Source organism: Primulina huaijiensis, chromosome 8 (assembly GCF_012295235.1).
Source record: "Primulina huaijiensis isolate GDHJ02 chromosome 8, ASM1229523v2, whole genome shotgun sequence".
NCBI lineage: Eukaryota > Viridiplantae > Streptophyta > Magnoliopsida > Lamiales > Gesneriaceae > Primulina > Primulina huaijiensis.
In genome coordinates, this window is record NC_133313.1 from 14,321,059 (window position 1) to 14,335,021 (window position 13,963).

A 13,963-nucleotide genomic window follows, 5' to 3' on the forward strand; every position below is an offset into this window, starting at 1 on the left:
TAATTGCTTACTGTCCAAAATCAAAGAAGGACAGCAGACATTCAACAGATAAAGGCAAGAAATCAGTTGAATACAAGAGAAGATACATGAATGATAAAAGATCATTCAAGAAGAAACATGAAGTACTTCTAGCTGAAGAGAGCAAATCTAAATGGGCAGAGACTGACAGTGAAAAGTCAGATTCAGAAAGCTCAGTCAGCTCTAGTGATGACGAAGAAGAAGTTAAATGCTTAATGGCAAATGAGACATAACTGAAGTCTACAAATAAACAAATATTTGAATTCAGCTCTACTGATTTTACACGGGAAGAACTCATTGACACTTTATATTACATGGTGAATGAGTATCACAAAATTGCTCGCTCATTTGAAAAAGCCAAAACTGAGCAAACTAATCCCATAAACAGCAAAACTGAAACTGATGAGTTAGTTGAATTATTGAGTCTAAAAAGGAAGATTGCAAAGCCAAAGGCTGATATGATCGAGAGCCATTAATTGATTCATCAGTTGAAAAACGAAATTTCAAAACAAACTGATCTGATTCAAGCTTGGAATAAGTCATCAGTCACGTTGACTTAAATGCAGAGTTTACAAAAATCAGTTACTGATAAAACTAGTTTAGGCTTCAATAGCATTAAAGAAACCTCTGTGAGTTATACAATGCCCAAGATGAATGAGCACAAAGGAAAGTACGTAGATTACCTTTATGAAATCAAATGTGACACATGAAATCTTTGAACCAAGTAAACTTACTGTTCAACCGATTGAAAACATGAACAAAGAAAAACAATTTGGAATTAGTTAAAACCCGAAGAGATCAACTAATTCAAAAAGCTGGTCACCTAAAAGGTTCAGCTACAAGAATCAAAACTCTAAGGATGACTATTACAATTATTACAACTGTAAGCCAGTTCAATAGAGATATCGGGTAAACAAGAAGTTGAAGAAGGTTAACAATCATACTGTTTCATCCACGCATCACACACCTAACACACACAATCCGAGGAAAATAATTTGGAACACATCAACTGGTAAGTCAGTTAGACTAATCCAAGTCTGGGTTCCTAAAAGACTAATCAGTTTAGGACCCAAATAGATGTGGGTACCAATATTATATACTGTGTGTGATTGTAGGTAACATGTACAACAAAAGAATCAATTTGGTACTTGGATAGTGGATGCTCGCGACATATGATAGGGGATGCAAATTTGCTATCCCAAATGATCAAATACACTGGTCCAAACATCAGTTTTGGAGACAACTCTAAAAGTAAAATTGTGGGTAAGGGTAAGCTTATCAACGGTAACATTATTATTAAAGATATCTTATTTGTTGATAATTTGAAGTATAACTTGATTAGCATTAGTCAGTTATGCGACAATAATTTTTCAGTCCAGTTCAACAAACACACGTGACCAGTTAAGAACTCAACTGATGAGATCATTATAACTGGAAATCGTTGTGGTAACACATATAAAGTCAGTTGGACTGATCAACCTAATGCACCAGTTTGTTTTATAGCTTCAAAATCTTCCAAAAACTGGTTGTGACATAAAAGGTTGAACCACTTAAACTTTAAGTCTATTGCTCATCTGAGTAACCATGATTTTGTAACTGGTCTGCCTAAAATAGATTTTTCAAAAGATAAAATTTGTTCAGCATGTCAGTTTGGTAAACAAGTAAGATCTTTATTTAAAAATGAGGGTAGTAAATCTTCCTTCAGATGCTTAGAACTGTTGCATATGGATGTTTTTGGTCCAATACCAGTTATGAGTTTAGAGAGAATGAAATACACCTTGGTAGTCGTTGATGATTTTTCAAGATTTACTTGGGTTATCTTTCTTCAATCAAAAGACTAAATTGTTGCACAACTGATTAAGCTTTTCAAAAGATTATTAAATGAAAAATCAGTTGGAATTGACAGAATAATGTCTGATCGAGGGACTGAATTTGTCAATCAAAATCTTTCTCATTTTTTAGAAAATACTGGAATTAAACATGAGCTCTCAGCAGCTAGAACTCCTTAGCAAAATGGTGTAGCTGAGAGAAGATATCGAACTCTTAAAGAAGCTGCTAGAACAATGCTTGCTGATTCTGGTATTTCTCAAAGATTTTGGGCAGAAGCAGTAAGCACTTCATGTTACACTCAGAACAGATCAATGATTAATAAAAATCATTTGAAAACACCGTATGAGATCTGGCATGGACATAAAAGTGTGGTGTCCTATTTCAGAATATTCGGTTGCAGATGTTATATTCACGATAATGGCAAAAATCATTTGAAAGCATTTGATACAAAATCTACAGAAGAAATATTTCTGGGTTATTCATCAGTTAGTAAGGCTTATAGAGTATTTAACAAATGCACTTTAAATGAAGAAAAGTCAATTCATGTTGTATTTGATGAATCAATACTAACTGACAAGCCAACTGATCCAGTTGAGCTAGTTGAACGCTTTACAGATATAAGTTTGGAGGATGTAGTGAAGAAGTTCATATCAATCAAAATCTCCTTCAAACACCAGAACCAGAAATACTAGATCAATCAGTTGAACATAAAAATTTTCCTGATAATCAGTTGGTAGAGCAAAACGATGACAATCAAATACCAACTGAAACTGAAGAGAACGTTCAGTTACCAACTGAAACAGTTGCTGATATTGATCTAACCAATGCTGAATACAGATGGAAGAAATCATATCCACGAGAATTGGTGATAGGTAATTCATCTGATCTGTTAAGAACACGAAATCAAATAATTAATTTATTTATTCATTCAGCTTTTGTTTCCCAACTGGAACCAAAGAAAACTAATGAAGCTCTTACTGATCCTAACTGGATAAACGCTATGCATGAAGAGCTAAATAAGTTTACCCATTACAATGTCTGGAATTTAGTTCCAAGACCAGTTTCTAAAATCATTATAGGTACAAAGTGGTTATACAGGAACAAACTGAACGAAGATGGTTCAGTCGTGCGCAATAAAGCGAGGCTTGTAGCACAAAGATATAGGCAAGAAGAAGGAATTGATTACTTTGAGACATATGCACCAGTTGCAAGACTAGAAGCGATCATAATGTTCTTTGCTTATGCCTCATTCAAAGACTTGAAGGTCTATCAAATGGATGTCAAGAGTGCATTCCTGAATGGTCAGTTACAGGAAAAAGTATAGGTTGAACAACTACAAGGTTTTGTTAATCACTCTCTTCCTGATCATGTTCATTACTTAAACAAAGCTTTGTATAGATTTAAACAAGCTCTTAGAGCTTGGTATGAGACCTTATCAAAATACTTAACCGATTATGATTTCACTGTTGGAACAGTGGATAAGACTTTGTTCAAATTTACTAAGAATGATCATATTTTACTTTTGCAAATATAAGCTGATGATATTATTTTTGGGTCAACTAATCCCAAATTATGTTAGAAATTTTCCAAGTTAATGCAGGAAAAATTTGAGATGAGTATAATGTGTGAACTGACGTTCTTTCTCGGTCTGCATGTGAAGCAACTGGAAACTAGTACCTTTATCAGTCAGACTAAATACACTAAGGAACTACTTAAGAAATTTGGCATGCAGATTATGTAGGATGTAAGCTTGATAGAAAAAGTACCAATGGGTCATGTCAGTTTCTAGAAGACATACTGATTTCATGGTTCAGCAAGAAGCAAACATCTATAGCAACTTCCACAGCTGAAGCAGAATATCTAGCTGCTAGAAGCTTCTGCGCTCAACTGCTCTAGATTCAGCAAAAACTGAAAGATTATGGAGTCCTTGCAAAAGAATCACCAATCTTCTGTAATAATACAAGCACAATTGTGATTACCTATAATCTAGTTCTTCATTCCAAAACCAAACACATTGACGTCAGACAACATTTCATCAGAGACCATGATCTAAAGAAGGCAATCAGGCTGGAGTACATCTCAACTGAACAACAAGCCCCTGACATTTTCACAAGCCATTACCCGAGACTAAGTTTTCTTACTTTTGTAATATTCTTGGTTTAATTGATTTTTCTTGATATTAGTTGTATTGTTATGTCAGTTTTTGGTGTCAATCCGTAGTTGTTCAGCTGTTACTAATTATCTTTTAAGTTAGTATCATTTAGAATGCAGAAGAAATTAAAACATTAAAGAATACACACACATTGGCTGAAATAAACTTTTTATTGATTGAAACGACTAGCTATTACATTGTTTATTTCATTCTCTACTGCATTCAGCCAAGAGTTCATCCATGCGGATAACTTGCTGGTGGCATTTTTCGTGAACTCATCTGAAAAAGCAATGTTTTTCAGAGTCCTCTGCTCCTTGAGAAGCATTAGATGGTAGACACATTCGTCTGTGAAGATTTCTGAAGCACGAGCAATGCCAAGACGCCACATATACTTATTTTCAGTTGCCACTCACCTTCGAGTGACAACCAGTTCATTCTCTCCGACGGACTGCAGCTCCTAGATTTTAGTCCATGTTGACATTGTATTCTCAAAGACAAGATCTTTTATTTTCAGCCTTCGAACATCTTCAATGGATTGCTTTAACTCCTCAGAAAAATCTGGTTACTGTGAACTGCTTGATGCATCCATTTGCTGTTACTTTATTTTGTGATATCTGCTGAAATATTCAACTGATCTTGTGACTAACCATTTCACTCTTATTTATAGATTAGTTTCGAGTCTTCTAAAGAGACACATTTGTTATATTCGACAATTCATCTTCCAAGGATAAGAATTATCTTTTATTCTTTCATTCTTTGTACGAATCTGTACATTGAAAGAGTTATCAATAAACGATTATTTTATCTACAAGAGTTCAGGCTGATCAGTTCATAAATTCTAATTTTTGTCAAACATCTAAAAGGAAAAAATGGTTGGAAAATTAATTTTGGAGTTTGACAAATTGACCGTGAAAATATTGAACAACTGATCAAGAAGACTGAAAGTAACTGAATTGAAGATTCGTAAACTGATAGTTGTCCGAACTGAAGATTAATGCATATATAATCAAAAGACAACTGAACTGAGCAAAGCTAACTGAACTGTGTAGTCAACTGAACGATCAGTTGAGACTGATCAATTACACAATGATCAGTTAAGACTGATCAGTTACACAACAATCAGTTAATCCTATCAGCTATGTCAACTGATAAATCAGTTTGACGCGTTATTGGTTAAGGAACGTAGATATCAAGTGACAATTGTACAAGAGCAGACTGCAACATGTAGTGGGAACGCCGCATTTCAGAAAAGCTACAGTGTACGATTGTCAGAAGAATGTTGATGTGGCTACACAATGGATATAAAGATTCAAAATGCATTCATTGTTACCGTTGGAAGCAAAGCCTATAAATAGCCGAGAAGATCGGCTGAAGCAGAGTTACGAAGTTACTAGTTTTGCAAACAAGTGTTACAGAGTTACGAAGTTATCAAGCAATACAGTCAAGAACTCTGCACATATTCTTTCAAATTTAAAAGCTCTCAAAAGCTCACACTTATTATACACATTCATATCTTTCAGGCTATACTTTGAGCTTAAAGCACAAACACTCATTTTTTTATTATTTGATCTTGTAGAGATCAGTTGTGCTAAGAAATTACATATCAGTTGAGTACTGATAATTTTATTGATACTAAGAGTTTCAGTCTTGACAGTGTTAAGTCAAAACTGAAGTGGGTTTGTACAATTTTTTGTATAGATCAAAGTCTTTTAGTTAATATCATATCTTCGAGATAGAAAGGGTGGCGTAGGAGTATTTGAAATCTCCGAACATCTACAAATCTTGTGTTCTTTCTTATCATTTATATTCTATCTGTCTTTCAATTATTTCCGCACTTTCATTAAGTTAACTGATTGACATTGACAACAAGATTCGCGAATTCAGTTTATCACTAAACTGATTCTTCAATCGAAGAAGTTGTAAAAATTTTCAAGTGTTTATTCAACCGCCACTTCTAAACACGTTTTCACTCCCAACCGATCCTAACATCTTGTGGTGTCGTCAAGATCAGCTTCTATTCTCCTTTTTACTTGGTTCCATGGCCGAAAGTATTCAAGCCCAGATGATCGGTTGTACAACCACGACTCAACTCTGGTCGTGAATCACGCACCTCTTTGCCACCAGATCTAAGGTTCGCGTGATGCAGTATAAGTTGCAATTACAAACACTGAAGAAGGGAAGTCTTAGCATGAAAGACTTCCTTAGAAAAATGAAAGGCTATGTTGATTTACTAGTCGTGTGTGGTCATTCAATTTCTGATGATGATCATGTGTTGTACATTTTTGGTGGAGTTGGGGTGGAATATGAGGTTGTTTTGGTTCATATTACGTCCAGAGTCGAGGCTCTTTCAACCGCAGATGTCAGTGCATTACTAATGTCACATGAGGCACGAATTGAATCTTACACATCCAATACTGATAGAAGAACTCCTAACATCAATGCTACTACATTTTCTCAATCAAAAGGCCGTGTGTAACGTCCCGAAAATTTGAAGGTCCACGTGAACCACATGCATACAAGTTATCAAACTTCTTGTATGTTTTATTAAATGGTTTTAATGCATTAAATGCATGTTTATTGCATGAATATGTGTTTTAATTCATGGTTTATTAAAGTTTCATGCATAATGGCTTTTAGTAATTTCGCCTTCGAATGAGGAATGACCGGAGATAATTAAGGAAAAATGTTTTTATTAAATAATTAGTTTTAGTTATTTAATATATGGTGTATTTAAGTGTGATTTTTGAAAATGGGCCTTGGTGTCATATTTTTACTCGTCGGGTCATATTTTAACAGGTACGCAAAATTTAGCGAGTCGGAGGACTTTTTGAGGGCTCGGTCAATATTTTCAAAAACGTACATAAACAAAATATTTTACGGGAGTGTTTTTGGGCTTGATGGGACTATTTTATTGCATAATGGGCCTAAAATCCTTTTTATCCCATTATTTTTAATTAAGAGACCATTATTCATTAATTATTATATTAAACCCACCATCCTAAAACCCTAATCTCCTACCCTAATATTGGCCGCCCCCTCCTTTCTTCCGGTAGAAACTTCATTCAAAATGCAGCAGCAACTCGAAATCCCCCAAGGTTTTCAAGAAAAATTCTTCCTCGTCTCTCTGGTGCACGTTCTACGCAAGTAACTCCAAGTTGTCGAGAGTATTTACGCAAAAGCACTCCTTATAACTTCTTTTATTCATCAATCACATCATGATATGCATTTTTAATAGTTTTTGCATGATATTACGTTGATCCATTGAATTACATGGTGTTACTAGATTTTTACATGAAAGAATGCATTTACTCGGATGGGTGCTCACGTTTTTCTTTATGCATGAAAGGGGCTGCTAGGTTAAAGCTTGTAAGGGCTGTGCAAATTAAGATCAAGGGTGTCTAGGTGCTGGAGTTTGATTTGAATCGAGTCATGGTAGAGCCGATCGAATCCTAGGGTGTTTGGTGATGCTTAGACGATCGGGTGAGAAAAAAAAGAGCGGCTCGGCTGTGTGGGTTGAACCAAGCCATGGTGCGGGTCTTGGTGGGTCAAAGACATGGTCTAGGGAGGTCCATGCATGGCTGGTTGCGAGCCGAGAGTGGAACGAGTAGGCGTGCTTTGTGTAAGGCTCGAGTGAGTTGTTGTTGCAGTATCATGCACGGCCGCGTGTATGGGGGCTGTATACATGGGTTGGTTGGTCCAAAAGAGGGTCCACGGCCTGGTCTTGGTCCTAGGGTGGTCTTTTTTGGGGCTGCTCCGGCTTAGTGTGGGCTAGGTTTGTATATTTGAGGATTATGTGCACTAGGGTTTGATGGTGGCTAAGGGAAGAATTTTCCAGCAGCTATATGGCATTTTACGAGGGTCCTAGGTGGTCAGAAACAAGTTGTTTAGGGGCTAGTAGGTGTGTTTAAGGTGTGGTATAAGTTTGGGAAAGTTTTTTTTATGGTTTGGGTTGATTCGGGTTAAAATCAGGATCCCGATCCAGGTTCTAAAACGAATTGTATAAGTGATGAAACGGGATCGATTTTACGTCTAGCAAATGATGACAAATATGTTTTGAGGTGTTTTAAGGTGTTTGGTTGGCTTCGGGTCAAAAGTTTGAGGTCCAGGAGTAAAACGATCACCTAGGGTTTCCAGGGACAAAATTGTCATTTTGCACCGGGTCGAGTTAGCAGTCCAGGCAGCGCCCTGATCATGTTTTTGAATCTTGTTATACGATGTCGATTCATCATGCTTTTGTTATCTGTTCGAGTTTTTCTTTTAAATCAGTAGACTGGGAGATTGATTTCAGTTTAAGATTTAATTAACTGCAGTTATTTTTATTCAGAGGCTGGATGACTTTTTAAAACGCATGTTTAACTTATTTAAATGTTGTTGTGTGTGAGTATTTTCGGTCGTACCCTTTTAAAAAAAAATTTCAGTAGGATTTTAAATTTAGTGGACGTTTCACCATGATACTTCGACTCAAAGTTTCACTCCTTGTGGACGTGGCCGTTTCTTTAGAGGTGGAAGAAAGAGCTGGAACAACAACAATCTCCCAACATGTAAAATCTGTGGGTAATTTGGACATGTTGCTGAAAAATGCTATTATTGGTTTGATAAAGTCTTTGTTCCACTACACAAGAACTCAGGTCCTCCCTTCCAACCTACTGCTAATCCAAATCGAGAGAATCATATCCTCCTTCTACTGCAGTAGCTATGAAACAACCAGAGATGCTCAATGAAGATTGGTGGTTCCCTGACTATGGAGCATCTCATCATTTTACAAATGATCTTGGTAATCTCACCATTGGGTCTGAGCACACAGGTGAAGGTAAAGTTTACATGGATAATGGATCTTGTTTACCTATTTCACATATAGGAGCATCACGTGTTTTCACTCTTGCTCACATAGCAACTCTCGCATATATCATCTAAATAATTTGATTTGAGTTCTTCATCGTACCAAAAACCTTGTTAGTGCAAGCAAATTTGCTCAAGACAACAATGTTTTCTTTGAATTTCACCCACAATTTTGTGTTGTGAAGGATCTAGCAACCAAGGTTCAGCTTCTCAAAGGCATCCTACATGAAGGACTATACAGATTTCATCTTGGCAAACTTGATCGTTCCTCATCCACTCAAGCTTCCTGCCTCAGTCTCACTTCTCCTTTAAATCAAGTGCAGTCGGCACACCATCCTCCCCAAGTGGAATCATCCACATTAGCTAGATGGCATTATAGGTTGGGTCATCCCATTTTTCCTACTGTAAAGCAAGTTTTAACCAGTTGTAATGTCTCTTTTCAAAGTAATGACACTATTGCTCTTTGCTCTGCTTGTGAGTTGGGTAAGAATCATAAGTTACCATTTCCTAAATCTCACACAGTCTACTCTACACCACTCCAACTTGTCTTTTCTGATGTTTGGGGTCCAACTCACCAAATTTCCAATAATGGGTTTCAATACTATGTTAGCTTTGTTGTTACGCTTAGTAGATATAACTGGATTTTCTTTCTTAAACATAAATCCGAGGTTTTCCAGGTCTTTCAAAGGTTTAAAACTAATGTAGAGTTGCAATGCAACCACAAGATCAAAGCTCTTCAAACAAATTGGTGTGGGGAATATCGTTTATTTGTTCTTTTCTTTCAAAAATTTGGAATCGAACACCGTGTAACATGTCCATATACTTCCCAAAAAAATGGTGTTGTGGAACGAAAACATAGGCACATTGTCGACACAGGTCTTTCTTTACTTGCTCATGTGCATATGCCTCTTACTTATTGGGATGATGCCTTCTCAACAGCCATCTACTTAATTAATTGACTACCTTCCTCCATTCTTCATAAACAGATCCCCCTTCACAGGTTGTTTAATATTACTCATGATTATTCTTTTCTCTGTGTCTTTGGTTGCTTATGCTTTCCTTATCTCCGCGTGTATAATTCTCACAAGCTCTCTTTTTGCTCTAAGGCATGTACATTCCTTGGCTATAACACGAAATATAAAGGGTATAAGTGCCTCAGCGGAGATGACCATCTTTATATTTCACGACATGTTAAGTTTCATGAAAACTCATTCTCTTTACTTCTTTCTCAACGTCCGTTAACTACGTCCTCATCATCCATCAGTACACCTCCCTCTTCTCTTGTCTCTCCTCATATTACTTTCTTAGTCTTCATATGCCAACCTGTCCTGATGTAACGCCCAGACATTCGTATCCATATGATGTAAGGTAATGATTATGATTAAGTATGTTCATTATTCCTTATATTGTTTATTATGATGATCGTTTGGGATATGTGATGTAATGGTGATGGTTTATGGCTTCAAGTTATGATATGAATGGTAATGAATGATATAGAATACATAGAGGATGGATGGGTAGAATAGAAAGTTAATCTTGATTAAAATAGGTAATGAAAATGCAGAAATGATATGAAAACTATGGCAGTAGTTGTGGTTTTTGGCATAATGATTAGTATATTGATCCAAATGGTTTGAGGCCACTTACATTTGAAAGATAAAATATAAGGCTATAATTTTCATGTTATGAGTTTTGTTCAAATCATTAGAGAAGATGATCCAAAAGTGGCTCGAAATGTATTGTGTGTTTCGTCGTTCTTGCACTGATACATGTTGGGGGAATGAGCATAAGGTTTTACTCAGACCTTTAAATGACATGAAACAAATTGGAGATGCAAGCCAAGACATAGAGCTACAACTTTCATGTTTACCACATTTTCCAATTATGAAGGGAAGAGGCATTTACAGAGCAATCTTTGGGGAAGCTGTGCGCAAAGCGAGCGTCGTGAAAGAAAGTGCCGTGCTAGGGCAGTAATTTATAACCGCCCCATCACGCCTGGATCTGTATTTTTTGGTTTTGGACAGTAAGGTCCGTGTTAGGGCAGTAAAACTCGACCGCCTCAGCACCCTGTACAGTGCAAAAGCGTGTTTTGGGTATTTTAAAGCATAAAATCGAATGAGACTTACTTTTCCTCGTTTTCTTTCTCTTCTTTTCTCCTCCATCGAGTTAAGGCTAGGGTTCTTCATCTTCTTCTTAGCCTCTAATTGAACCAAGCAATTAATCTTCAATCCGGAGTTAAAATTTCACCTTTTTAGTGAAAGGAGCAAAGGTAAGTGGTTTTCCTTCTTGTTCTTGAGTTATTGATAGATGGTAAAGTTGGGGGATGATAGTTGTGATTGATGTATTGGATTAAATGGTCATTTAAGGTTATTATTTGGGTGTTGATGGTTAGTTATTGGGTTTATTGTTGTAGGATCATCGTCAAGGTTTAGGAAACCAATTGCTCCAAGTATTGTAAGTGGAATCGATTCTTAAATGCATCACATGATCCTATATGTATGTGTTTTGATGATTTTATGGCGTTAACTACTTTCAATTTCTATTCATGATATATATATGTGTGTAAATATGTATATATGGTAGTGCAATTATATGCATTTTTTAATGGAAGGAGTTAAACTTAAAATGATGCCTCTAATGTGTTTGATAAAATGCCTGAATGAAATTTTATATGGTTGAATGATTGGATTGATAGTGATAGTAGTGATGTTGCCTCTGGCAATTCTAAATCCTCAATATAATTGGCCAATTAACGATGAAAATATTTGTTCTCTTATAAGATGCATTTTATGCAGAGGTACTTTTCCCTCCTATAAGATTCGTTTTTATAACACATAAGGTTAGCAATGAATTACCTATCTTGTAAGAACTATCAATTCTTCAGTTAATCAATGAAAATGAATAACATCCCTATTTATGTTGTATTATGATTCTTGACGGATGATATTTAATGATGTTTCGACGTTTATGAAATGAGGAGGATAATGTTTTCAACAAAATGAAATTGAGGCAACATTTTATGTTTTACAATAAATATATATATGTGTGTGTGTGTGTGTGTGTGTGTGTGTGTGTATTTTTAGTATTGATCTCATTTGCTGAGTTTTATACTCATTCCAGTTATGTTCATATGATGCAGGCATAGGTTAGAAAGACTGATCATCCCTGAGTTGTCAAAGCGAGAGAATGGCATGTGCCAAACTTTGGAGATAGTGGTTGGATGCTATTTTTGATGTGTTAAGCTTTTGGTTATTTTGGAAAACATTGAAAATCTTGTTTTGTATTTGAATTACAAATATGTGTAGATACTAGATTAGCTGGTATCTGATTTATATGAAAATATTTTGCATGTGTTTTATGTATTACTTGAGATAGTGGCAAGTCTTAATTGCTGGGTGATGCTGCCAAAATTTTTTTAAAATTACACCTTTTCCCTAAATTATATTTAAACAATTCCGTACTGATTATGCATTTTAGTCACGAGTGTTACATTTGTTGGTATCAGATCTTAGATTTTCGGACCAATGATTTGGCATATGACTTCCTCTGCTGTCGACAATTCGGTATGTACCTGCATTATTTGATATAATATGGATGTGTAGCCTCAATAATTATGATATGTTATGTGTGGAAATGGTTTTAAACTAATATGTGTTATAGGATCATTCCGCCTAAACGTAAAACATCAGAAGGGGGGATAGTTCATCATCTAGAGTAGTTGATGAATTTAGCAAGTTACTAAAAGAACATGCCAAGGTACACACGGCGAGCAAATCCAGCAACTCTTAAGGATGCTGAATGCAGGGCAAGGGAGAGAGAGAGCGCAAGTAAGGCCCGAGCCCAATAGTGAAGTCGCATACGAAAGATTTCGTAAGATGAAGCCACCAGAATTTGATGGTAGCACTTATCCCATGGTCGTCTTGGAATGGGTCAAAGCTCTGGAGGCTATTTATGATTATCTTCAGTTTGACGATAAAAATCGAGTCGGCTGTGCCATTTTTCTACTGACCCAGAATGCGAGGATTTGGTGGGACGCCACTGAAGTATCAGATAATGTCTCGGCACTCAAGTGGCAGGAGTTTAAAGATTTATTCTACGACAAATACTTTCCTCGAGATATTCGAAGTCAGAAAGTGAAGGAATTTCTAGAACTGAGGCAAGGAAATATGACAATGCAAGAGTATATTCTCAAATTCGAAGAGATATGTTAATTTGCCCAATATTTGGCCAGTAATGACATTGAAAAGGGTAAGCATTTTCTGAGAGGTGTCCGGGCTGAAATTAAAAGAAACGTTCGTATGTCTAAAGCTACTTCATATAAAGAGATTGTTGAAAAATCAAGGATAGCCGATCAGGACGAGAAAGACATTTGAGGCACCAAAATTTTTCTACTAAAGGCCAATGATCTGGATGGAAAGGTAAAGGCAAGTTTAGAGGCTAAGAGAAAAAAGAGCATCGACCAAAAGCTCATATGTCACCGCCTGCATATGATCGACCTGTATGTCCAAATGTGGCAAAATGCATACAGGTGAGTGTTTGGTTGGAAGTAATCGATGCTTTCGTTGTGGAGGTGTTGGACATGTCATCAGAAATTGTCCAATAAAGGGTGAGAAAGGGAAGGATAGGGTTCAAGGCAGAATCTTCACAATAACCAAAGAAGGCGTAAATCCTGATTCTTCTGTTATATCAGGTAAGGCTGCTATCTTAATTTCAGGTAAGGCTGCTATCTTAATTTCAGGTAAGGCTGCTATTGCTTTATGCTTGAAATTTTCTTGCGCTCCTTGAATGTTGTTCCATCTTATGAACCCCTCCACTATAGTATTTTGTTGCCATCAGGAGATGAAATACGGCCTTCTAGTATTCTTAAAGGATGTATAGTACAAGTAAATGAGAAAATCTATTTTGTTGATCTTATTATTATTCTCATGGTGGCGTTTGATGTTATTTTGAGAATGAACTGGCTATCGTCATACCATGCCGTTATTGACTGCGTGGCTAAGAAGGTGCGATTTCCTGCAGAAGATGATGATAGCGGGATATTCTAGAGTTCAGATATTTTGCTTGGCACTCCTTGTATTTCTTGTCTCAAAGCTCAGGAAATGTTATCAAAGGGGTGTCAGGGGT

At 36.4% G+C, this 13,963-nt stretch overlaps 1 protein-coding gene across 1 annotated transcript; it reads left to right on the forward strand.

Annotated features, from left to right (window-relative positions):
- Positions 1-12,630: 12,630 nt before the first annotated feature.
- LOC140982090 (uncharacterized) lies at positions 12,631-13,212 on the forward strand. The gene is made up of 2 exons (XM_073448505.1): positions 12,631-13,019; positions 13,071-13,212. Exons 1-2 carry the CDS (start codon positions 12,631-12,633, stop codon positions 13,210-13,212), a joined length of 531 nt encoding a protein of 176 aa, XP_073304606.1.
- Positions 13,213-13,963: the final 751 nt, after the last annotated feature.